The sequence below is a fragment of the Magnusiomyces paraingens genome (genome assembly GCF_902498895.1).
Source record: "Magnusiomyces paraingens strain CBS 517.90 genome assembly, contig: contig2, whole genome shotgun sequence".
NCBI classification, from domain to species: Eukaryota; Fungi; Ascomycota; class Dipodascomycetes; order Dipodascales; family Dipodascaceae; genus Magnusiomyces; species Magnusiomyces paraingens.
In genome coordinates, this window is record NW_022474068.1 from 1 (window position 1) to 26,467 (window position 26,467).

Here is a 26,467-nt window from a genome sequence, read left to right on the forward strand (position 1 = left end):
TGTTGGTTTGTCTTTCCAAATACATTCCAAAGAGATTGAATTTGAACAAAATCGCCTTGCTCAATTGAAGCTTCCCAATGAAATCTTGTAACTGTACCAACCCAACGTTCATGATGTTCCATACCAGGGACTACTTTGTAGTGGATAGGAGCAGAAGATGGTAGATAAGTAGGATAATCACCAAGGTTACCGTCAACTCGCATTGCTCCATCGCGCAAAAGCGGATTGAACTCATGAAGAGGACAATTGACAGGAATCTGTCGGAAATTGACTCCAAGACGATATCTTTGAGCATCAGGATAAGAAAACAGTCTACTCTGAAGAACAGGGTCTGCACTAGGAGCAACTCCTGGAACCATGTTAGATGGGGAAAGAGCTGCTTGCTCGACTTCCGCGTAGAAATTCTTGGGAACTTCATTTAAAGTTAACTTGCCAACTTTTTGAAGAGGGAAGTCTGCATGAGGCCAGACCTTCGTCAAATCAAAAATTGAAAATGGTGCTTTTTCGGCCTGTTCAGGAGTCATCGTTTGGATGCAAAGAGTCCAAGATGGAAAGTTGCCTTTTTCAATATTTTCATAAAGATCACGCCGATGGTGATCTGGATCATCACCAGCTAGCTTGGTTGCTTCTTCATCGCTCAAAGTTTTGAAGCCAAGGTCCGCTCTAAAATGGAATTTAACGTATACAAATTGCCCGTTCTCCTTAACTAGCTTGTAAGTGTGAGACCCGTAGCCATGCATTTCACGGTACGATGCAGGTGTGCCACGATCTGAATGAAGCAAAAAGTATTGATGAAGCGCCTCTTGATGCTCCACCACATAGGTCCAATGAGCATTAGGATCTTTTAGTCCAGTCTTGGGATTGCGCTTCTGGGTGTGAATAAAAGGGCTAAATTTCACTGGATCACGCAAGAAAAATATCGGGGTATTATTTCCGACAATGTCACAGTTTCCTTCCTCAGTATAAAATCGAACAGCAAAACCACGCGGATCACGAGCAGTATCAGCAGAGCCCTTTTCACCACCTACAGTGCTGAATCGAACAAAAACCTTTGAAGAAGTATTAGGCTGCAAAAATTGAGCACATGTATATTGAGTGACATCATGTGTAACTTCAAACACACCATAGGCACCGGTACCTTTGGCATGAACAATTCTTTCAGGGATCTTTTCTCTGTTGAAACTAGCCAAAACTTCAATAAGATGACTATCTTGAAGCAAAAGAGGGCCATTTGTACCAATTCTTTCAGTTGCGAATGGGCAAGTGACTGGGTTACCACTACCAGTAGTATAAGTAGGGACAGTATATCTTTGTGACATTTTTAAATCGTATGTTGTATTGCTTTAAATTGTTGAATTTCGATTAAAAGATGGGGTCTTCCCCTCCTTTTATATTAAAGATATTATTAATATCTGATCCCCACAAATCTCGGCTGATACCGAAAGTATGTATGATTAGGTATGTACATTCTATAAGTGGAAATCCAGAATCTAGAACTAAGAAACTATCATGGGAAATTGACCATGGCACTATTGGTCAAAACTATTTCAAAGCAAATAGTTGCTTATCCAACAATACTCATGGATAAAGTTCAAAAATGGTTATTTTTTCTTTTTTTTTTTCCTAAACCATATGGCCTCAAATTCGTTAATGATAAATTGGTCTAGACCAAACTTTAGCCATTGTTCTAGCGGTTATTTCAAATAATTACTAAATATGATTTTGTTAAGCGCCATTAACTCCATGGTACAATTCCAAAATTAGTAGCTCTAACCGATGATATGTCTGTATTTAGGAAATAAGGTATTCATAATTACTTATAAGCGTATGTAATTACATTCTTTTTAATATGATTTTAATATGATTTAATATGATTTAATATGATTTAATATGATTTAATATGATTTAATATGATTTTAATATGATTTTAATATGATTTTAATAAGATTTTAATAAGATTTTAATAAGATTTTAATATGATTTTAATATGATTTTAATATGATTTTAATATGATTTTAATATTATTTTAATATGATATTATTTTAATATGATATTATTACGATTGATGTAACATTTTTTGTAACAACCCCATTTTGAATAGTTTTAGGAATAATTTATTCATTATAGTTAATTAACGAGTAAGTTGATGAAACTATTGAGGTTTGATGTTTCTGTTATCTTTATTTAGTGAATGAATTAAATTCGTTTTTAGATGACATTTAACATAAATTTTTTCTTTTCTTTTCATAATTGTAAATTCAATTTAATTTTTTACTTAAAGAATTAAGAATATTACTCTCTTTTAATTTGATCTTTACGTTATCAAATTGTTTTATTACGCGTCTAAGTATTTTCCTATCACCGCCTATAGGGGTGTGATAATATGTCCGAAAAAATTAAGTTGGCGAAAAGAAGCCTTTTTTTATCTCCAGATGTCAAGGAAAGCTAATTCTTCTAAAAACTTAGACTGTCAGTTATCTCCTAAAATTCAAGGAGAACTTGTATCGAAACAGTTTGATTTTTTTATATCTGAAAGTGATTTGATTAGTGATGATTCTTCATTTTTTGATATTTCTCAGTGTATTGATACCTCGAACATTGCGATTTCTAACAAAAAGGCTGATGAAAACATAGAATCAAATCAAAAAAATCCTTCTTTTCTTACCGAAAATTTTTTTCAGCATGATCAAGCTCAGATCCAAGAAATTAAGAAACACACGTTATCTCATGATTGTTACGATAACTTCGACATACCTTCTGATGCTTTATTTTCTGACTTTTTTACGTTCAGTTTAAATGATGGGTTCTCTAAAACAGAAGCATGTCATAATTTGAAATCAGAACCACCTAATTCTACCCCCCCTATTTTAGATTTGAAACTAATTTCAAATTCAGTTCAAAACAGTGTGTTAACTTCACCATCAAATTCAGATTCTTTTGTGATAAACCAAAATACTAGTAATATGAAAAGTGAATGTCAACTTAAGTCTAGACAAAATCTTTATGAAAACCAAGCTGAACCCAATCTTAAGTTTTTGAATACCGGTGTTTCGTCTTCAATTCCTTGGTCAGAATCCCCTCAATATCATGTGAAATATACCGCTTACGACCTTAAAAAGATTTCTGATGAATATAAATTGAATACTGATTTAAAATCGGAAGCAATTAACGGACCAACTTTTTTGGGTGATCGGACTTCTACAAAGAACTTTACTAAAGATTTAGTAGGTAATAACAAAGTCCCTCATAAAACATCAGTTTGGCAATCTCGTTTGACCGGGTTTGTATCTCCTTTGACTGAATCTCCTGTTCAACATGAACGTTCCTATTCTACCGTAGCTCGAAATACTTCACAAGCGAAACAAGAAAAGCAGATTTCTTCGTTATTAACTTTATCCGATGAACAGAAAAGAGTTTTACATTTTATTGTTCACGAAGAGCGTAATGTTTTTTTTACTGGTGCAGCTGGGACAGGGAAATCTATTTTACTAAAACGAATAATTAATGAATTGCGTAGGAAGAACAAGTCCGAAGGTGCAATCGCAGTTACTGCCTCAACTGGTTTAGCTGCTTGTAATATTGGAGGGATAACTTTGCATTCCTTTTGTGGGATCGGTTTGGGCCGAGAACCTGTTAAAAATTTGCTAAAAAAAATTCGAATGAATAGAGGGGCTTTAAAGAGATGGAAAAATGTTAAAATTCTTATTATTGATGAAATTTCGATGATTGATGGTGTTCTTTTTGATAAATTAGAGGAACTGGCACGTCTAATTAAACGGAATAGTCGTCCATTTGGAGGAATACAAGTCATTGTAACTGGTGATTTTTTCCAGCTTCCACCTGTTTTTAAAACAGAAAGGGACTATCTTCAAAAGCAGGTAATTGATGAGAGCGAAATCCAGGGTTGTTTAGCATTTCACTCAAAAACCTGGAATACCGTTGTTGATACCACTGTTGAATTGAAGAAAATTTTTAGGCAACAAGATGACCATTTTTCTCAGATGCTCAATTCAATTCGTGAAGGGCATGTAACAAATGAAATTTCATTAAAATTTCGAGCCCTTTCACGTCCTCTTTTGGCACCACATGATATCACCCCAACAGAATTATTTCCGTTGAGACGAGATGTTGATCGTTCAAACGGAGCAATGATGCGAAGACTTCCTGGAAAAACTAGAATTTTTAATGCAGTTGACACCTACAACAACGAGTATGCTAGAGAGTATCAAATACTAAATAATTTAATATGTCCTGAAGTACTATCTCTAAAGGTTGGGGCACAAGTTATGCTGATTAAAAATATTGACGAAACTTTGGTAAATGGAAGTCTTGGAAAGCTTCTTGGATTTATGAATGAGTTCACATTCAAACTTGTTGAGAAGCTTCCAGAGGGACTTGCAAATTCGGTTATTACTGGGAAAATGACTGCCCAAGAAGGTTTAGAAACTTATTTGGATGAAGTGAAAAGTAATGAATACACAGATCCAAATTTAGACCAAACAAATATCTTACAGGGGTTGTCTCAATTAATAGATGACGACCCATACGATATTCCCGTCAATTATGAAGAAATTGATAGAGATAACAATTATGCGATTAATTGGACGAGAAAGAAGGAATTAATAGAAAAATTGAATGATAATACAGAAAAGAAAGGAATGGAATGGCCTTTTGTGAGATTTATTATGTCTGATGGAACAACTCGAGATATTTTAGTGCAAGCAGAAACTTGGGATATCGAAAATATTGATGGAAAAGTTGAAGCAAGTAGGTCACAAGTACCTTTGATGTTAGCTTGGGCTCTTTCAATACATAAATCCCAGGGCCAAACACTAAACTGGGTTAAGGTTGATCTTTCAAAAATTTTTGAATGTGGCCAGGCTTATGTTGCACTTTCAAGGGCAGTTAAAATGGAGGGACTTCAGGTAATTGGTTTTCATGATTCAAAAGTCCGAGTCCATCAAGATGTAGTGAAGTTCTATAAGGCCCTACCATCACCTCTTGAAATTTCACTTTTGGAAACTGCACATGCAAAAAAAAATAGATCTAAGAAAAGAAAATTAGAAGCTTGAATAACGCCCCGTGTTAATGTATTATTTGTAACATATATAAATTGAATTTTTTTTGAAATTTACTTCCGCTGATTCGCACCTATAGCCCAGCCTAAGCCACTGACAAACAGGTTCGATAGTTGATCACGTTTACGTGTATTAAAATGAGTAAAATTTTCATTGTCCCTTTCTAGAAACCCAAAAGAACCTGGTGAAGATGATACGGAAAGAGAGGATGCAGTGGAAGACAGTACCTTTTTAAAATTAGTGGGTATAAGTGATGGTGCAGAAGACATTGCCGCAGTTACTGTTTGATTAAAGGCACTCCCAATTTTCTGGCTATGAAATTTTTTCAATGTAGCATTCCTCAAAGTATCACATCTTTGCCATGTATGAAGTATAACTGGAATCTGTTCTTGGGGGCAGATTTTAAGAGAATAGGCTAGTGCATTCATCTTTTTATCAATTATATCGATTGGTATGTCAGATTCCCAAAAAGGGGAAATATATTTACCAATTTGAAAAAGAGACGCCCATGATTCTGTTTCCTTGGATACAATTTTTAAACCAAAATCATCTACTGTTGAAGCATTTTCTTTTTGGTTAGAAGTAGTTGAAGTAGAAACAAGATGAGGGATTGCAAATTCATAGGCTTTTTCAAAATTTGAATCCACTAAAGCTGCTTCAATACACATTTTTCTGACTTGAAAAGAAATACTTTCATTCAGCAAATCTAAACTATCAAATTTTGATGAATTAAAGTTATGGCTAGTTCCAACATCATTTTTTTCTGTGCTGCTATAAATCAAATTTTTCAAAATAGATACAAGTTTATCATAATCCAGATATGCCTTAGAATTGAGTTCCAGAACGCGATATATTAGCTCAAATTTGTTAGGGTAATTTCGTATCTGTTTTGGAAGCATAGGCATGTTTTGTGTATTACTATTTTGAGAAGAAAGATATAATGTGTATTTTGACAATTCGTCAGTGGCCGATAATAATGCTTCAGCACGATATATTTCATCCTCATTATCTTTAAAATTTTGAAGAAGTTTTATGCACTGAACAGCATTTTTCATTGACCCACGGGTTTTATTTCCATTTGTTGCAGAATCAAAAAATAAATAAAATGTAGAAATAATCGATGTCTTTATTTCTGTCAATGGTAAAGAACAAGACCTAGAAAAAAATTGTTTCTGGACAAAAGTAAAATTCCCCGAAGAAAGTGCACCAGTTAGTAAAATTTTATCAATCCAAGAGTCTGATATTTTGGAAAAGATATCACTTTGAAGCCACTTCAATGATTCATATATTTCACTCCAGTTTTTTTCATCAAAGCCCTTCCAATCAAAATTTTCTTTTTTGTACTTTGGAAAAAGGCATTCCTCAATTAATACTCTTTGTTCTTTTTCAGAACCAATAACTGAAACTAATAAAACATTAATTAGAGGGACGTTTAGTAAAGATGCAGAATGTAAGATTTTTTCTAGAAATTTCAACGAATAATCAGATAATTTTGTCAAAGGAGATTTTAAAATTTCATCAAAACCAAGTGATTTGTCGTTTAGAATAAAAGCTAGTTCATTTGTGGTATCTTTATCTCGTATATGTCCCTTTAAAAGCATATGAATCGATTTTAATAAATCATAGGATTTCTTTGATGTTCCTCTGTGGAAATACAAAGCCGCTATAACACACCTTAAAAATTGATATTGAATTGAACATTCTTTTATACCTCCATGACGAATTAATGATTCTAGAAGCTCTAGATGGTTAACAGAATCTGTATCAGAGCCAATCCATTTCCATAAAGCATATTGAGCATCATAAAATGAAATGTACGGTATTACAAGATCATTTATATCTCGAAATATATTATCATCATTAGAGTATTGAAGAAGAAAAGGAACTACTTTTTCCGGATGAGCACATTCAAACTCATATAACGATATCCAAGGCTGATTATGAGAGGAATAATACTTTCTAAAATTACTCAATACATCAACAGAGCTGGATTTCCATTGAAACAATTCTTCAAAATCATTTTCTTCTACAAGAAGAAAATCTAAATTGAAATCAAGCTGGCGTTTAGCAGCGTCATTATTGCGGATATAACATTTTATAAAAGTATACAGCAAAACTTTCGCATCATCAACAAAGTTTAAAGGAAATATTGGATATTCCCATCCAATAGATTCAATTCTAGAATAAACATATAAAGATATATCCTCAATAAAAGTAGAAGTTGTCACATTCACCAAAATATTGGGCAAATTAGTAATTGCCTTAATGAGCTTAAAATTGTTTTTAGTGTGCAAACCTTCAGGTAAAAAGCATAGCAGAAGGGCGTAAGCAGCGCATTTAGATAAATTTTCTTGATTAGAAAGTACCAGTGAAATAAGTGAGTCTATTTCGCCTTTACTTGCAAAATCAGCAAATGCAATATGAATATCGAAAGACATGACTGATAATCTTTTATTAAGTGGAAGAAATGGACAACTAAATATAAATTAAATCATAAGTTTAAGTAACAAACAGACGCACAAATGCATAATTTCAAAATGTGTGGCTACTGCAGCTTCGGTTTGTCTTAACAGTGTCGTCAGTATTTTTAAGTTACATAATCCATGAGTCAGATTTAGTTAAAAATATTTGACCAAAAAATGGAAAATTTTTAAACAAGTTACCAAATATTAAACATTATGAAGGCTAAACTTGATATAAGTGTTATTTCTAAACAACATGGTAATCTTCAATCCTCAACAATCAACAATCAACAATTAAAAATTAGAAAATCCTTTGTCAAAGTCTTGAGCTTATCAATTAAATAGACTATTTTTAGATGCTATTAATTTTAACATAGTTATTTCCCAGTTTGTTAAACTTCACTAAATCCCAATAAAATCTGTCCATATAATCACCCAAAATCCAGTGCTTAAAAGCATTTTAAATATACACCGAAAAACAATTATGACCACTCTTCAACAAGAAGGTATGAAATTGAGATTTTTTTATAATTATAAATTATAAATTGTAGGTTATTAACACTATCAATAAAAGAATCAACTATTAGACAAAGAGTTTTAATCTCGGAACAACATTACAAACGCCTATCTAAGTTATGTTCAGTTCTTATAAGTTTGAGAGCACCCACTAAAGAGCAAATTCAAGATCTTCGCGAGCTTATTTTATTGGAAACCGAGGCATATAAAGCCATGTTAAAAAAACTTCAGCTTCAAGCTAATGCAAACCAACAAGAAATTCAATATTACCGAAAAGAAATGCAACTTTCAGAGCAAAAAATATCGCGCCTTTCTGGAAAAACAAAAAATCTTCAACACAAGTTGCAAACTGCAGAATTAAAAAGAAGCAATAATGAGGAATATTCTAAAATTGTTGATGAATTTTTGAAGCCACGAAAGATAAATATTAAAAAAAAACATTTAGATTATGATTCTTACGAAGGGTTATCTATTCAGAAAAATAAAGAAAAAATTTCTTTAGATATGAAACAAAAAATAAACTCTGATTCAGATCCATACGAAGTGAAGTTGGTTATTTTGGATACGTCGAGAAAAGATTTTATTTTACAAAACCAACATCTCAAATCAGAAATATCAGATCTTGAAGTACTACAGTCTATTTATCATAATATTTGGGACCAAAGAAAGAAAAATTTTGAGTCTTTCATCCAATCTTTAGATCAATTTAAAAGAAACATTTTGGATGACAATATGGAAATTGACACAATAGAAAACGCCCATGTTGAATAGAAGTTTTTAGTATAATATATTCTATAGGTAATGATTTTGTTTAGAAAGAATTTCTAAAATATTTGTTTTTGGATCAAAAGTTCAATATTAGAATTTAGAAAAATTTAATTTCACTCCAAGCTTTCTTCGAAATTGGGAGTTACAGCTAGTGGGTGTTGTTTGAAGATCATCAGAATTATTAAAATTGACATTGGTAGAAAAACAGTCTCTTTTACCTTTACAAATATTTTTTTTTTTATTATTTACCCCATTTGTGCCGGGGTTAGATAATTCAAAACAAGAGTAGCTTTTCGAAGCATTTACCAAAGGAGATTGGTCTAGTGCCAAACTGGGACTAACATCTTTCGGCTCGGTAACATTATCATTATCATCATCAGTATAATCCATAAAAGAAAGTTTCAATCTTGATAGCTTATCAGAACTAAAAAGTTCTGATTGTGTTCTAGAAAGTTTCATAGAGCGTCTGAAACGACCCATTTCACGTTCACATGCAACCTTGTGAGAATTATCATTCATTTCAACGTATTTTTGTGGGTAACATCTCATATTAAATTGAGAAAAAAATAGTGAATATCCTCCAGAGAGAATTGCAATATCGGGATAATGTAAATATGGGTATCGATTAATATTCCGCTTTCTATCTATATTGCGTAAATGCATAGCCATTCTGGGACCGCGATGCGAAGAATATTCACAATGAAATATTAATAAAACGCGCTCATTAACAGGAACATTTGAAAAAAGAGTTTCTTCCAAAGTTTCAGTACTATTAATATTAATAGCACCTTCGATATGACCACCATTAAACTCATATTCAAATCGGCAATCTATTATTAAATATCGCTCATAAAGACCACTGTAAATACCATCCATAATCTTGCAAAGAGTTTCGGGATCCATCCTTTTAAACTGATCTTCTTTCACGTTAAATGTTTTTATTGGACAGTCCTTCATGTTGAATACAGAATTATACTCTGTAATAGGGGTTCTAGGAGAGGGCGAAGCATTTTCATTGACGACAATAGAATCCTTAATATCATCTGCAAAAACGTCTTTTGGATGTTGAAACATCGAATGAGTTCGGCGAACCTTACAATTCCTTGGAAGTAGTGGAGTGGCTGCAGTAACAAAAGGATTTAAAAGGTGATTAACATCCATTGGAATACTTTCTGTAAGCGAAGGTTGAATAAAAGACTTGTTTTTAGTTTTTATCATGTGTGTATTTTCATGGGAATCTTTTAGATTTTTCGGTTTGGTATCTACATTATCTTGAATATTTGCGTCCATCAAGGGTGAAATAGTAAATGATGCTTTAGATGGACCTGGATGGTTAATCAAACCAGACCTCATTAATGGATTATTTTCATTACTATTGCAAATAGGAATCCATGAAAGAGTTGGTTTAGAGCTAAGTAAAACAGCCGGATTTGGAGGAAGTACAGACTTCACAGACTTATAATTCGATTTTGTTGGAATAACTTTTTCATGTTCAATGCCCTTTGTCGAACACGATGAGGAATATGAAAAATAGGAATCAGTTGATGCTATCGAAAATTTTGATGTGACAGGTGTTAGGTTTGATATAGATGTCATGGAAGTTATTTGTTTCAACGATTTCAATGGTTTCAATGGAAATTTATTACTGGAATCATTGTTTTTATTAGCGAATTGCTCTTCCAATAGTGAACAAGCTGCTAGAGACGATGAGTTATCACTCTCCATATTTACGTCATAATCTTCTGCATAAAATTGTTCTTCAAAAGAGGGATGAAGTTTTTGATTTAAAAACAGCTCTTTATCAGGTATAGACAGAATGTTGATAGAGGGGTGTTTCAAAAAGGAAACACCAGAATTTTCAAACTCAATATTATTTAAAGACCTCATTTCTGAAAAAGCATTTTCCCCATTTGCCGTTGATCTCTTAGAGTCCTTCTGTGTCGAAAAATTGGTTCTAGACATCTTTAGCAATTGAAATTAAAATGTAAATATTGCAATTAATATAATGAGGGGAGAAAAAAAAAGAGAATCATGCCAAAATGTCTTTAAAAAAGTATTATAAAACGAACTGAATTTATATGATCAAAGTATTTGAAATGCAAACTTTTGTTATTTCTAATTAGAATATGATGGCAGTCTATGCTACTTGAAACTAAGAAGCAGTGTAGATAACATTTAATGTGGAAAACCAAATTCGAAATTCAAAATAAATGTGAAACTAAACCAATGTTGTTTTTGGTAGCTTACATAATTAATAATACTGTGCTTTGTTTGTTATGTCTTAATTAACTTATAAGTCAATCTGAGAATAAAGCTTATTACCCCAATAGCTATGAGTCAAAGAATCTGGTAACTGATTTAGGCAATTCAACATTTAACCAGTCAATAACTTTAAATGAATTGTTTCAATTTAATGACAAATTAAATATTTTTTCTATTACTACTTTATTAATAATTCAGTAAAGTCATTTAATTAATTTCTTTTAGTACTAAGGCATATATATTAATGTGGGGTCAACTACTCAATCTTCAAAAAATTTATGAATTATCTATCACTAAGGAGTGATTTCTTTTGCCATCAAGATAATGAGTTATTAAAGTGTATATTAATTTATTAATTTACTTTCCTTTAGTTTTTTCTGTTGCGGTTACATCTTTAGCAATCAAAAAAAGAAAAAGCTGTAACTTTTGAGATATAATGAAACTAAGAAAACAGTCAAGCAATCCAATCATGAATAAATATTTAATATTTGCAATTTCAAATATCTCTCTGATACCAAAATCATCATCCATACTATCCAATATTATAACGCCATCAATAATAAGATCAACCCAACTATTAAGAAAATTACTTATAAAGTTGTTAATGAGACCTTTATGAAAGCTGTTTATGGAAAGAACAGGTGTTGGCTCTAAGGAAACAATATTTTTAGAGCAGGGAAACGAGAATAAATAAGAGCTCCATGAAAAGTTTTTAATGAGTAGTCTTAAATTCCAAAAAAAAATTTCTTTTCTCATAAAAAAGATAGACCTTGATATTTTTGGTCTTATCAATGTCATAATTTTATTTTTCTTAATGGTATTAAACTCTAGTTTCCTAAAGGTTTCAAATATTGGGAAAAGAAAGATACAACGAATATCCAATAAAAAAATATCATTCAATAATTTGGGTAGTGAAAAATCATTTACCTGAAAAGTAAAATACATATCCAGTGCATTATAAAAAAATTCTAACGGATAATATATCAAATTATTAAACATTCTTAATTTAATATTTTTTTCTTGAAGTTTTTGAAGGGGGGGGAATGTTATATAAATTGGAAAAATTCTGGCGAATTTTGAAATGATGAAAGACGAAATTTTATTAAGTGTGGATGCACTCAATAGTATCATATTTAGAGACAATTTACCAATCCCAATGGTGGGTATATAATCCAAAAATTTTATAACTTCTTTTTGGCGAATAAATTCATTACTATAAAAGGGGTTTTGAACGATTTTTTTCCATAAAAATGAAGATTGAGATCGTGACTGATGATTTGATATGAGACCTAAAGACTTTAAAATTTGTAGCTGAGATACGGAATCAATATCATAGTTTCGTTTTTCAATTTGATACAAAAATTCAGCATCATTCAAATCTTCCACAAACGAAGGACCCAACGAGGTTCTTAAAACACGCTTCGTAATCATTTGAAGTTATTATATTCTAATAATTTTAAATTAACGTGCTCTTTTGAAGAGTAATCACTTAAAGTGGATAATGAATTTAAACATTTTACTTGAAGCGTCATTTTTTGTACACAAATTTATAAACAAACTGAAAAGAGAAACAGTTATGGCTACTCAAAGTCATGTGAATCAGACCAAGACAGAAGACAGGTTTCAGGTAACTGAAATCAGCCGTACTTATTTGAAATGGATAAGAACGGCTGTTGCTTTTTTTTTTTTGCTGTAGCTTTTCATGAATGTTCATTTGATCAAAATTACGTATTGTCACAGGGTGCCTCTGAGCCCCATGACCTGAGTTGTTAGGGTTGCGTTAGCCAAGTGGCAACACAACCAAAGATTAAGAGGTATCACTATCACAATCACAATCACAATCACAATCACAATCACAATCACAATCACAATCACCACCATCAACATAGCAGAACAAGATAACACTTACTAAGAGGGAACTAGGTTTATCTTAAGATCAAAGGTACGATAGATCGGGAAGCTGATGGAACCTGGGATTACTAATATATGTAGACTATCACCCTTAATCAATAACTATAAATTATAATCAATTACAACCAATTTACCCCGAGAACACGACAAATAGTCTTTGATCCTCAACTACGAATGATAGAGCTGAACGGTCAACTAATTTACCCACAGAACTGTGGGTGGGAGATATGGAAGGCAGACAAGTAAAGAGTCCGAAGTCAACGATTAGACAATCGACCTGGGAAGAAGTGGCGCTATGGGGTCCAGAGTGAGAATAGAATCGGCAGCAACGATGGCGACGGACCCTGTGGACAACGATCCGGGTGGAGCAATCCTGGAAAAATACAGCAAATTCAAGGAAACAGTAATTTCACAAGAATTGGCGGGACTGGGTTCTACATTCCAGTGGGGCGACTAGATAAAGAGTGAGTTCCGGATTCAACAACAGGCTGCAGAGTACCGGGGGCACTACGGAACAAGTGTAGGAGTCAATTGGATCGGATGGTGAACGAGGGGGGACTCTCGATGCCAGATCCACGGACTCTATACGTTTTCCTATTCATGTGTTTAAGAAAAGAGAATGGAGGTCTACGGATGATCGCAAATCTGCGTGAGTTTAATGAACACGATAGACGGCAACCTATAGATTTGATGAAAATTGAAAATACTCTAGGGATAATACATGGAGCTATTCTACACATATATAATGTGGCCCCCATGGGGTTCCAGAATAGTCCAGTGTAATGACAAAGATATTTGCATCAAATGCTAGAAGGGTTTGTAGGTGTCAATTGTTGTTATACATTGACGATGTGGTAATTTACACCAGTGGACCCGTGCATAGCCTTATGAAAGTCGTTAGGGGCGTGTGGAAACGGTTAGCAGAATATAGGCAGAGTTAAAATTCAAGGAAATGCCAGTACGTGGTGACAGACTTCGAGTACTTCGGGTACCGAATTTGTGAAAGCAAGATATTTCGGCTGCCTAAGCACGTCAACGCATTTAAGGAGTGGCCATTCCAAGGGCAGTGAAGCAAGCGGGGCGAACTTAGGGAATGGCCAATTGGTTTCGGAGATCAGTCATCAATTTTGCAGGGGTCACCGAGGTGATACAAAGGGTATTGGAGGCTGCGAAAACGAGTGCGAATGCCGAGAGAAATTCCCAGACCGAAGATGGTTCCTATCAGACGAAAAGAGGCATTAAGTGGTCAGGTGAGGCACAGAAAGAGTTTGAACATCTGAAGACATTACTTTCAGATGGTTCATATTTGTGGATTTTTGACCCAGCACTACGAACAGTGCTACATACTGACGCGTTGCTTTCGGTGTGGGGGCAGTGTTGTTTCGATTGGATGAAAAAGTAGGGAGAAAGATCATTGGTTACTACAGCCATCGCAATACGGGACCGGAGACAAGATACAAGGCATATGATCACAAAAATCCTGGCGACTACAATTACAGTAGGAGCGATGACGACGAAGAGCCACAGGCAAAGGGATACGCTCTGGCAAGTCTACAGAGATTTATTCGTCCGTTTAATGGGGGGTCTTCACTAGGGTAAGGATTTTCGATCTCAAATCCTCGTGCAGCTGGCTCCCGACAATGCCTTGTGACGACGTAGAGCTTGAATCTTTAATTAAACTGAACGGTTTTGCTATTCAATAGAGCTTGGTGAAAGCCATATGAACACCATTGACAATAATTTCCATACGATATTGATCAATAGTGAGCAATTTCCTGTAGTTGGAGATAGACATGACAATTTCAATTTGTCAAATTTTTTTAAAATTGGCTCCTTTTATATAACACTTCACAGAGTAACTTCTATATTGTGAAAGAAGTCCAATCATGGTAAAAACAGCGGTTGCATGGGTGCACAAATGAATGAACAAGATTCAAAGAGGCAAGTTGACCTAATAGCCATGAGTATGAGTATGCTCGAAATCTCTAGCAGAGGTTCCAAAACATCTTCTAAGGATATCCAAGCGGGCTCTTTTCAATAAATTTACCTTTTGTAAATTTTATCGTGGTAGAAAAGTACGCAAAGATATACTAAAAACCCAGTGTTTTAGAGGATTCTTCATTTAGAACAACAGTAAGTAGGTAACATAGAACCTCTAGTTGTGCAACTTTAAACTCGCAAAACTTGGCAAGAACTATTTGTGGTAGTTCAAACCAGAAATAGCAACCTGTTGAATACCGAGTGCTGGGATCTGTAATAGTGGTTGCGAATTATTAAGGAGGAGTGGTAATTGATTTTGGGCACAGGATATTGGAAATAAATTTGGTGTTAAATATGTGTGGCTGGATTTTGAGATAAAAATAGGATGATTTGGAGGAATGTACAACTCGAAGAAAGAGAAAAAAACTAATGAATAATAATTAGTCATCTCGTAGTAACGAGCTGGTTTTTTATTTTGCGAAACCTAAAGGAGAGAATTATTACAGATATTGATAGATGTTACTAATTACTAATTACTAATTTTCTTTTGTATTACACATGTTGACTGTTCTCTTAACTTAAAAAATTATATAATCAAAGCATTTTCGCTTACTTCGAAAATTTTTTTTAGATCAATACATAAATAAGTAATTCAAAAAATTGTTCAAGCTAACAATGTTTAGTAACTGAAAATGACTGAGGATAAGAAGTTATTAAAATCAAAATTTGAGCCTTTCTCTATCGAGCCTTTTTTCAGCGGTGGAAAAGCTTCCATTTCAGCTGATGGGATTATCCTTGCCACTACAGATGATTCAGAAGTTGTTGTTACTAATTTTGAAACTGGTAAGAGAATTGGTAGAATTCGGGGAGTAAGTAATATCATCAATTTCCCATAATTTTATTGAAGATAAGCTGACAATACTTTTTAGGATGGAGAATCTATAACTACACTTGATATCACCCCAGATGGATCTTATTTGATAACATGTTCTAGATCTTTACAAATGAAAACATATAAACTACCCAGTTGCGAGTTACTACGAACTACAAAGGCTCATGAATCACCAGTAATTGTAATGTGTGTTGATTCAACTTCGACTTTGGTTGCTACAGGAGGGGCTGAAGGATCGGTGAAAGTATGGGATATAGAAGGCGGGTATGTAACGCATAGTTTTCGTGGACATGCTGGTATGATTAGCGCTCTTAAATTTTGGGGAAATCAAGGATCTAGTAAGTGGTTTTTAGCCTCTGCTTCTGACCAAGACAATAAAATCCGTGTTTGGGATTTAGTTAAGCGAAAGGGAATAGCATTATTTGAAAACCATGATTCTGTTATTAGAGCTTTAGATTTTTCGGAAGACGGAGAAACGTTAATATCTGGTGGACGGGATAAAGTTATTAATTTGTGGGATATGTCAAAGTTAAGGCTTCTAACTACTATTCCAATTATGGATACAGTAGAAACCGCTGGATTTCTCAAACCTGGGATTTTGACTGATGACAAAACGGAACAGATAATATTTGCTGGTGGAGAAAAAGGAGAAACAAGCTTATGGAGTTTAAAACGAATGAGAAGAATTGCAATTTCTCCTCATAGGCAAAAAAACACAACAGAAGAAACTTCGATCACAGAAATAATTTACAAACCTGGTATTGACTTATTCATTTCAGTTCTTTCGGATGAAACCTTTCTTCAACTTTCGCTCGAGTCTTTAGATTTAAATGTAATTCGAAGAATCGGTGGAAATCATGGACAAATTATAGATTGCACTTTTGTTGGTGATAATGATCAGTGTTTAGCAATTGCAACAAATTCTCCAGAAGTTCGAATCATAAGACAGGAATCTTTGGACCATTCTGTTTTAGCAGCTCATACAGGGATTGTAATGTCTATTGATAGATCTTTTGATGGACTTTGGCTTGGAACCGCTAGCAAGGACAAACATGCTAGACTATGGGATCTTAGTGAAATACTTAATGGAAACAAAGATATGTTGGAGGATAGTTTTACAATATTTTCAGGTCATCTCGATTCTGTGGGAGCAATAGCGTTACCAAGAACACCAACAATAAGGGATAACCAATCTAGTGTTCCGCCCCCGAGCTTTGTCATTACAGGATCACAAGACTTGACTGTCAAAAGATGGTCAGTTCCAAGAAAAAGAGGTGAAATTGCGAAAGCTATATATACTAGAAAAGCTCACGATAAAGATATTAACGCTATTGATGTTTCACCAGATAACAAGATGTTTTCTACTGCAAGTCAAGATCGAACTGCAAAGGTATGGGATCTTGAAACTGGAGAAATTATTGCAAAACTTTCGGGTCATAAAAGAGGTGTGTGGTGTGTCAAGTTTAGTCCTTATGAAAAAATCATTGCCACAGGCAGCGGCGACATGCATATAAAAATTTGGAGTTTGGGCGATTTTAGTGTGTTGAAAACTTTTGAGGGACACACGAATTCAGTTTTAAATTTATCATTTTTGACATTTGGTGAGCAACTTGCTAGTTCAGGTGCAGATAATTTAGTTAAAGTTTGGGATATTAAAACGGGCGAATGTAATGCTACCCTTGATTATCACAAAGAAAAAGTATGGTGTCTTGCTTTATCTGACGACGACAAAACTTTGGTTTCCGGTGGTGGCGACGGGATCATTACTTTTTGGACTGATGTTACTGAAAAAAAAATTCAAGAAGAACGAAATAACCAAAATGAGCTTATAATGAAACAACAGCAATTGGATAATTATGTTTTAATGAAAGACTGGAAAAATGCCATTGTGTTAGCTCTTTCTCTAGACCAACCTTATCAAGCTTTAAAGCTTTTCACGCAGATTCTTGAGAATACCTCTGAACCAAATAGTATTACTGGATTAATAGCAGTAGATAAGGCTATTGCAACACTTAGTGACAATGAACTTCTAAAAAAACTTCTTCTCAGAGTTCGCAATTGGAATACCAATGGTCAAACATCACTTGTCGCTCAAGCTATTTTGAGCACTATATTATGTTATTACGGTATCGACGAATTGTGTGCTATTGACGGTGTCTCTAATCTTATTGAAGGATTGATACCTTATAGTGAAAAGCATTTGATTCGAACTAACGAAATGATTGAAGAAAGTTATATTGTTGATTATGTTTTAGAGATGATGGACTCGATTTAGAATGTATTTTTTCTTATATTGATTAGTATATATAAATTTAACAGTAAATGTTAGAATAAGTTATAACTTATTCACTATAATGGTTTTGTTGGAAAAAGCTTTTGAATCCAGTTTTCCTAGATCATATTTTTGTTTTACGCCCATTTATCACGGGAAATTTTTTGGTTATTTCTAAAGAAACACGCTCCAGTTTAAGACTAGAGAATTTAAATTAAAGCTGACGTAACTTAAGCTGAAATTTTATCATAATATACCTGTTAATAAAATAACTTAATTTTTTTTACCAAAATGCTTTTAAACAGATCTGTTTCGTCTAGTCGAGTAGTGAGAAGGCTAGTGGTATTTGTATTTTTATCACATGACCAAATGCCAAACTGGAGCCGTTATTGTACAACAAGAGAGAAAAAAACTTTACATAAGATAACCTTGCAACGGTAAGTAGCTTTGCTTAACAAGATATCCACTTTTGCAGGTTAGGTTTTTCAGCTTTATTTATTTACATTGTTAATTTTTAATTAAACTTGAAAGTAACCAGCATTCGACTAATTCCTGCAGACCTTAGGTATACAAAATTCATAACAAATCAGAACTCATCTTTAAATGTCGGCTGAAGTTATCAAAGTTTGGGCATCTGGTAATTCAGATAATCTATTGAAACTTGCACGAGATATTGAAGAAAACGATTCATGGCGAGGATTTTTGACAATTCAGGAACATGATATTTTTAAGTACGCTTTAGATCAAGGTGGGGATGTCTGGCACGAATTCATTAATGGAAATGTCATATGCAGACTCGAGCAACACCAATTAGACGAAGGTTTAAGTAAATCTAATGAATCGAAAGAGCGGCTTGAAAAAAAATTGCGTTTATCTAAAAACAATCCATTGCCAAATATCTCAACCACTGTTTATACAAATACCTTAATCCACCCAGGAAATACGCTTTCTGATATTAAAAATTCACTTGATTTAATGCAAAATTTAAATGAAAAAAAAGAGTACTTAAATCGCCGCTTATTAAATCTTGATCCTGTTACGGTGGCGTTTAGGGTTCGTTATATGCTTTATGAAAAGTCTATACAACTGATATATCCTTCTCCAGACCCTGAAGTTTCGCCTGATATTGATTACAAAATATTTGAATCAGGCCAATTAAATAACAATAATTTTCACACTTGTGCTCAAGGTCTTAACCTAAAACCAAAATTACAAGTAAAAAGAACAATAGATGATGATGATGATTATGATGATGATGATGATGATGATGATGATGATGATAGCCAAAATGATGACATACTCGATTCAAATAGTAATACTGTCCCAAAGCCTTTTATTCTAGACCCATCCGGAAAACATATTATTACTAGTGAGTATTTTTGAGTATAAAAACTGAAAATGATTAATTTATCTAACTAATATCTTAAGTTCCGAACCGAATACCTACAGAAGAAGATCTAAACCGTCGTCGTGATGCATTTCGTATAACGATTGATAGAATTTATCATATTTTTGAAGACGATGAAGACAACTTACAAAAACAACAAAAACTCGAAGAATCAGATCGTCAAATTGAGTCTGATATATTAGATTCTAGCTCAAATTTAGGGAAATCAAATACTCAAACACCGACATTTGGTGCTGCTAATTTGAGTCTTAAAGTATGTGAAATTAATTTTTTTTTAACAGAATTGACTGACAATAATTTATAGCACTTATTATCTGCTATTCAATCTAAACAAGACGATTTAAATATAACTGAAAGAGAACTTAGTAATTTATTGTCTGACGTCAGAAAGAATAGGTCTAAGTGGGCTAGCGAAGATAAGATTGGGCAAGAGGAGCTTTATGAAGCAGCGGAAAATGTGGTTCAAAAGTTAAGAGCAACTACAGAACATTCGACTGCTTTTTTAAATAAAGTCAATAAAAGAGATGCACCTAACTATTTTAGTATTATTAAACATCCTATGGATCTTAATACTGTTATGAAAAAACTTAGATCATTTCAATATCAATGTAAAAAGGATTTCGTTGATGATTTAATGTTAATATGGAATAATTGTTTAACTTATAATACTGATCCGAAACATTATCTACGGCATCATGCAATCGAGATGAAAAATAAAACATTGTCACTAATACCATTAATTCCTGACATTACAATTCGAGATCGTTCGGAAGTAGAGGCTGAAGAAGCTAGAGCTCATCAACTAGAAGAAGAAAGTGACGAAGAGGTTAGAGGTGATATAGGAAAACATTCTACAAAAGGAAAAAAAAGAAAACTTCATCATGAAATATCAACTCAAGATAATTACGAACTTAATGGAGCAAGTAATTTGACGACAAAAATTCAAACACCAAATGTCGAAACACCTAATCAAGAGACATCTTCATTTGATCCATATACTGCCTACGATCAAAACACAAAGTATGATCCAGAGTTGAATTTTGGGAATTTAGAGTCTCTTTTATATCAAGAAATCTTTGGAACTCAAGCCCTTAAATATGTTTCAAAAAGATCGGAACTTTTTAAAAATAATCATTTACAAATAGAAAGCCCAGCGTTGATAAGAGACCCTAGAGCTATGGGTAAATTTGAAGAAAATGAACTTGATGCCTTTAAGACGTATGAAGCAAAAGAGGAAGCAAAAGCTGCCCGGAACCCAATACATTCACAAAGACGACTAATTGAGTCAGTTGAAGATTTAGAAATTGGGAAAAACGGTCTTTTGGTTGAATATAATACATCATGTGGATTGCCCGAATTTCCATGGAATATATCAGTTCATAGTAAAGATGAAGGTCTTTCTAACGTTGCTTACCAAAATATTAGTGATTCGAGTTATGTTACTCGAGATGGTCTTTCTAAAGTAATACTTTCAAATTTGGAAGAGATACAAAGCATTAGAAAAATTTGTTCCAAAGTTGAGCTGATTCGTCAGATGCAGCAACAAGTTTATATGCATACCAATCAGTTCAAGCCATATACTATTCAAAAAATTATTGAAGAGGATGTTGATTTTGAGTCTCGCCTTCCGAATCGTGATAAATATGATAAATTTGCTTCACGGGCAGCGTTGAGAAGAAATGTTGCAAAAATAGTCATGCACACAGGCTTTGAAGAAACTGAAATGATGGCTATCGATGCTTTGACTGAAATTTCTGCTGATTACCTTTGTAAATTAGGTAGAAGTATTGTTCAGTGGCTGGAGTCAAATAATTCTAACGATTTGACGTGTGAAAACATGATTTTGACTGTACTAGAAGAAAGTGGAATTGAAAGTTTAAATGATCTTGATTCTTATATTCATGATGATGTGGAAAAGCACTCACAACGGCTATTAGATCATAAAAAGAAGTTAGCATGTTTTCTAGCAGATCTTTTAAGACCAGCAGTAGAATTAACAGATGGCGAATTTAATGATGGAAGTGAGCAGTTTATTACAGGCGATTTTTCTGAAGAAATTGGAGAAGATTTTTTTGGATTTAAAGCAATGGGCTTAGAAGAAGAGCTTGGATTAACTTCTATGTCTGTTCCTCTTCATCTTTTACAAAATCGATCATTTAGTTATAACTTTCATAATAGTCAGACCATGCTCAAAAGCCATTTGTCTCAGGTTCCAGAATATGATGTTATCGATGTGAAGGTTGCTGAAGACCAACTCCCACAAATTAAAATTTTGCTTTTGAAAAAACTAGAACTTGTTTCATGTGTAACTACCCTTGAAGATGGTCGAACGGTTTTACTTGAAGGGGATCAACTTCCACCGAAACAACGTAATGTACGACCAAAAGTGCCCCCTACCGGTAAACTTTCTGGAATTAAACGAAAATCGCCATCCAAAGTATTTTTCTTACCAGATAAATCTAAAGATGAAGAGAAAGTTTTATTAGGTGATGACTCAAAGCAATAAAGAAACGCTAAATATGGCTCAAAAACATAAAATTAAAATGAAACGTTTACCCAAAAAAAAATTAGATAAATAATTTTTCATGGGATTAACGGCTATTTAAAGCATCTTTTAAAATACAAAGAAATGAAATTTATAAAAGATCACCCTACACTAACTTAGGAAGTAAAAATCTAGTACTGAATTGTCTTGAATCAATTAGGCCAGTTATCAACTAAGCTACTTTTTGAGCTAGTAGATACAGTTATAAAGTAAGTATTTTTTTTTTTTTTTGGAAATACTTTAATATGAGAATTCTTTGTAGAGTATTATATATCTTCAATGATATAGCATAGACTTATTGGACAAGTATTTTAAGAAATTCGTTAAGTAGTTTCGGCATATTCAACAGAAGCATTTAAAAAAATTGGATCAATTTTGCTTTCCAATAAGTAAGCAAAATAGTTATCATCATTTCCTTTTTTAATAGAGATATATAGTTTGTCATTATCATCGACGGACGTTAAACTGTACATCTTAGACGATTTAAACATTTCATCTATGTTCTGATGAGAATCTTTAAAATTAATGAGAATTAAAATTAGCAATAAGATTGAAACACTCTCTTTATTTTCGTTAAAAGATATATTTTTTTGATCTTCATTTTTGAATTTAGGAAGTTTAAATTGATTTTTTAATTTTTCGGAAGTGTTATCGTTCAAGCTAATCTGTTTTGTAATATCAATAATAAGTTGAAGAAATTCGGTATAAGATAAGAGGCTGATCGATGTCAACTTATTCTGAATGAAGCCGATAATGTTAAGATAAAACTTTGTGAAATCTTCGAAATTTGATAGAAACTTAAAAAATTTATCACTGTTAATCGAAACAATAAATTTAACATTTTTGCTAGGAAAAAATGCCCCTTCATCTAGCATTTTAGACTCATGATTTAAATTCACTGGTATAGTAAAAAGTTGATGTTGATTATGAGGAGAAAGCTTTTTGCAAACGATTTTGTTTGGATCTGCCTTTTTTGAAGGCACAAAAATCGGAATTTCGCATAGCTTTTGAGTGTAAATAGCCATTTGATAATGACAGCTTCTAAGTTCTTTTATCCATGCAATAGAATCTGTTTTAGAGTCTTCAGAGCAGTAAAATTGAACTTCTATGGTTCTTTCAGAACCAGTTAATTCACATAATGTTCCTTGCTTAAGAGAATATATAAGATATGGAACAACACCCGTTGTTTCAATTCGGATGTCTTTTTTGTTGTGTGAAATTGCATTTTCAAGTTCTATAGGATTTCCCGATTTAAGAAACTTTTTATCTTGAAGAACATCAGAATTTTTCTTTAAACTTTCAAAACTGCCAAGTGTATATACTATAGATCCTTCGTCGGGTTTTGGTACACTACTTCCTGAATCACTTTGATGAAACTGCAGGATATCTTTACCATAACAAAAAGAACAGGTCCACCAACCCCATCGGTAATAAAGGCACTGATTTGATAGTGATTTAAGAGAATAAATAGCCTTTTTCTTAGTGTCTAGAAAATCTTGTTCATTTATCCTGAGCTTATCTTCAGATGCCTCAACTTCCTCAGGTAATATGTTTCTGTCAAATTCCGGCGAATGAATTAAATCTAAAATTGAACTTTCATTACTTGAGACTAATGGAATAAGACATGAATATGATTGATTCTTCAGAATTATCTCTTCTTGAATAAAATTGTCATTTTCTACAATATTTTCATCAGCACTAATCTCTATCAGGTATTCGGGTTTTAAATTATCATATAAAAATATGTGTGAAAATGCATTATGCAATAATATAACGAAAAGGATATAATATTTTAACATTGATATTTATGGATTTAGTCTTTGTTTTGTTTTGTTTTGTTTTGTTTTATTTTTCTTGTAAAGTGTAGAATTTTTTGGTTTTTTTGATTTTTGATTTCTGAATAGACTTGGTACATTATTAAGTTACATCTATAATTTTATGTAATATATATCACGTGATTATTGATAGATAAAGTCTAGCGAATCAAAAAAATTTTTAATATTTTCAACCAACTTACCCTTTTAAAAAAATTTTAAATCTGTTTAACCTACCTCTACAATTAAGTACCCATTATGCTTCAGATATCAAAGAAGTTCATTCCAAGGGTTCAAAACGGACTCTTGGGTTTTCGATTTTTTGGTGTGTCTGCTTTTCTTTTCCAAAATGTAGCAGAAGAACAGATGAGATCCCATGATGCTTCTGTTGGTGAAACTAAGCCTTCATCTTTCACTATTAAAAACCCGAAGATGAGAAAGGCGGTTCTTCAAGGTTACAAGGAATTTTCAGGTCCTCCATCTTTAAAATCAAGAACTAGCAGGGCTCGCTATACAACCCCCATTGGTCTTGATGAGGTGTTCCCTCTTGCTTACAACATTTTACAAGAACATCAGCAAAAATTGTATTCAAAAGCTACAGATCTAAAGCAACAAATTTGCTCAACTCCTCAAACTGATTTAGAGTCGGTCAAGTATCTCAAATCAGAGCTTTCGAAAACATTGATTAGTGCCGAAATTGACAACCCTGAGGTTCAATATAATTACAAAATTGGCCAAATCGACTGGGAACAACCAGTTTATCGTCATCTTGCAAAACATGAATGGCTTAATTATGATCTTTTGGTCCTGATGCAACGTTTGGAGTCTTTATCGGTGATTCCTGATACTGAGCCTACACTTGATCCCAAAGTCCAAGTTAAACTTCAATTTCCTGGTTATGTCAACAAATATGTTACGCCAGGTGCTATGCTTCCTTCAGTTGTATGCTCTCGCCCTCCTTATTTAGAAATTCAGGAGTTTGAAGAAGTCGCTCAGGATTGTTTATACACTGTTGTTATTGTCGACCCTGATACACCTGATCTTGAAAATGATTCCTATACAACAACTTTGCATTGGGCTGTTTCTAATATACCATTATCTTTAAGTGAACCTGTTGTTGAATTAGAGAAGTCTGATGAACTTTTAACTTACATTCCTCCCATTCCCGAAAAAAATACCGGCAATCATCGTTATTCTGTTTGGGTGTACCGCCAAAATGAAAAGATAGATATTAAATCTATCCCTAATAATCTTGTTTCTAGAGAAAATTTCAAGATTAGAGACTTTTCTTCTCAATTGAACTTAACGGCTGTTGGTGCTCATCTGTGGCGTTGTCACTTTGATAGATCAACAGAAAAGGTACGGGAGAAATATGGCTTACAGTCTGGTAGAGTTTTCACGAGAACTAGACAATAATTATTGTGCCTGATCTAAATTATCATATATGTAAATAGGTAAAAAAACTTGTAATATATTTTCATTAAAGTTACAATATACAGATCTCATTTTAAGTGGTCATAAATTATTATGTATTTAAAAATAGTTAAGCGAGAGCTTTAGAAATGTAATCAGCAAGGTCAAAATTGGGATCCTCAAAATCGACAGCGCCATCTTTGGAAACAGGTTTTGGGTGTAGCTCGGCATATTTAGCCTTAGCTTGTTTGATTAAATCCTCCTTGTGGGCATACTCAGCAGAAGCCTTCTTTTCAGCAGCCTGATTTGAAAGAGTAATGTTATGGAAAAATCCGTAGACGACGCCAGACGCAAGAGCGCCCCATCGAAAGACCTATATTGAAATAATAATTAGTTTAAATTCGATTCTGAAGAATTTGTTTTCATTTAAATTAGTTACTAAACACTTGGGGTGTTTGTATATGAAGTTCCAGTAATATCCTAGGAATTTCAGCTCTATCCAATAATATGTCGTAAATTAATGTTACGTGAAATTTCCAAATTCTGAGAATTTAAAAGTAGTTTATTAACTATTTCAAAAAAAAAAAAAAAAAAAAATCATCCTCTATATAATTGTATAATTATATAATTATATAACTTACATTAAAAATAGGAGCAGTAGACATAATTGTGATTAAATTTTCTTGTTGGTGTTGCTATAAAGTGGGAGAAGAAGTCTAGTAAAAAAACATGTAAATAACTTGGGCACCAAATTTTTTTTGAAGAATTTAAAACGCTGGGGAAGGTCCATTTAACTTATTTTTATGTAAGCATTATGCTTATTATTAAATAATATCAATTCATCTACTCTATGAAATTCTTGGTAGATTAAGTACGATAAAAGAGGAATTTTATTACACCTAAGAAAAATTGTAACAATATGTTACAAGACTTTATTATATACATAGTTGGTGCTGTCATTCTTAAGAGAATCTGTTTAATACATTAATTCACTAAAGAACACATCAAAAGGCGGACGTGTTGCAATTATCGACACCAACACATTTAAAATCAATTGGAAGCAATGAAAACTCCATTATTCTTATTATTAATTGTTATAAATATACTTCGATTTTGCTCTGCTTCGTCATCTAATTCGGAAAGCAG

General features: G+C 33.1%; 7 protein-coding genes across 7 annotated transcripts; 4 read left to right on the forward strand and 3 right to left on the reverse strand.

Annotated features, from left to right (window-relative positions):
- Positions 1-1,319, reverse strand: SAPINGB_P001743 (uncharacterized protein; the record flags this gene model as incomplete). Its single annotated transcript, XM_031996464.1, has 1 exon — positions 1-1,319. A coding segment is annotated over one exon (1,319 nt), but the record flags the coding sequence as incomplete, so codon positions are not given.
- A 1,644-nt stretch (positions 1,320-2,963) lies between these two features.
- SAPINGB_P001744 (uncharacterized protein) lies at positions 2,964-5,072 on the forward strand (the record flags this gene model as incomplete). Its single annotated transcript, XM_031996465.1, has 1 exon — positions 2,964-5,072. The coding sequence occupies one exon, from the start codon at positions 2,964-2,966 to the stop codon at positions 5,070-5,072; it is 2,109 nt and encodes a 702-aa protein (XP_031852356.1).
- Positions 5,073-5,131: 59 nt separating this feature from the next.
- Positions 5,132-7,516, reverse strand: SAPINGB_P001745 (uncharacterized protein; the record flags this gene model as incomplete). Its single annotated transcript, XM_031996466.1, has 2 exons — positions 5,132-6,483; positions 6,790-7,516. The coding sequence occupies 2 exons, from the start codon at positions 7,514-7,516 to the stop codon at positions 5,132-5,134; spliced, it is 2,079 nt and encodes a 692-aa protein (XP_031852357.1).
- Positions 7,517-15,669: 8,153 nt separating this feature from the next.
- SAPINGB_P001747 (uncharacterized protein) lies at positions 15,670-18,144 on the forward strand (the record flags this gene model as incomplete). Its single annotated transcript, XM_031996467.1, has 2 exons — positions 15,670-15,846; positions 15,907-18,144. The coding sequence occupies 2 exons, from the start codon at positions 15,670-15,672 to the stop codon at positions 18,142-18,144; spliced, it is 2,415 nt and encodes an 804-aa protein (XP_031852358.1).
- A 600-nt stretch (positions 18,145-18,744) lies between these two features.
- SAPINGB_P001748 (uncharacterized protein) lies at positions 18,745-22,055 on the forward strand (the record flags this gene model as incomplete). Its single annotated transcript, XM_031996468.1, has 3 exons — positions 18,745-19,510; positions 19,570-19,802; positions 19,854-22,055. 3 exons carry the CDS (start codon positions 18,745-18,747, stop codon positions 22,053-22,055), a joined length of 3,201 nt encoding a protein of 1,066 aa, XP_031852359.1.
- A 2,111-nt stretch (positions 22,056-24,166) lies between these two features.
- Positions 24,167-25,324, forward strand: SAPINGB_P001749 (mitochondrial 54S ribosomal protein mL38; the record flags this gene model as incomplete). The annotated part of the gene is made up of 1 exon (XM_031996469.1): positions 24,167-25,324. One exon carries the CDS (start codon positions 24,167-24,169, stop codon positions 25,322-25,324), a length of 1,158 nt encoding a protein of 385 aa, XP_031852360.1.
- Positions 25,325-25,451: 127 nt separating this feature from the next.
- Positions 25,452-25,986, reverse strand: SAPINGB_P001750 (uncharacterized protein; the record flags this gene model as incomplete). Its single annotated transcript, XM_031996470.1, has 2 exons — positions 25,452-25,694; positions 25,963-25,986. The coding sequence occupies 2 exons, from the start codon at positions 25,984-25,986 to the stop codon at positions 25,452-25,454; spliced, it is 267 nt and encodes an 88-aa protein (XP_031852361.1).
- Positions 25,987-26,467: the final 481 nt, after the last annotated feature.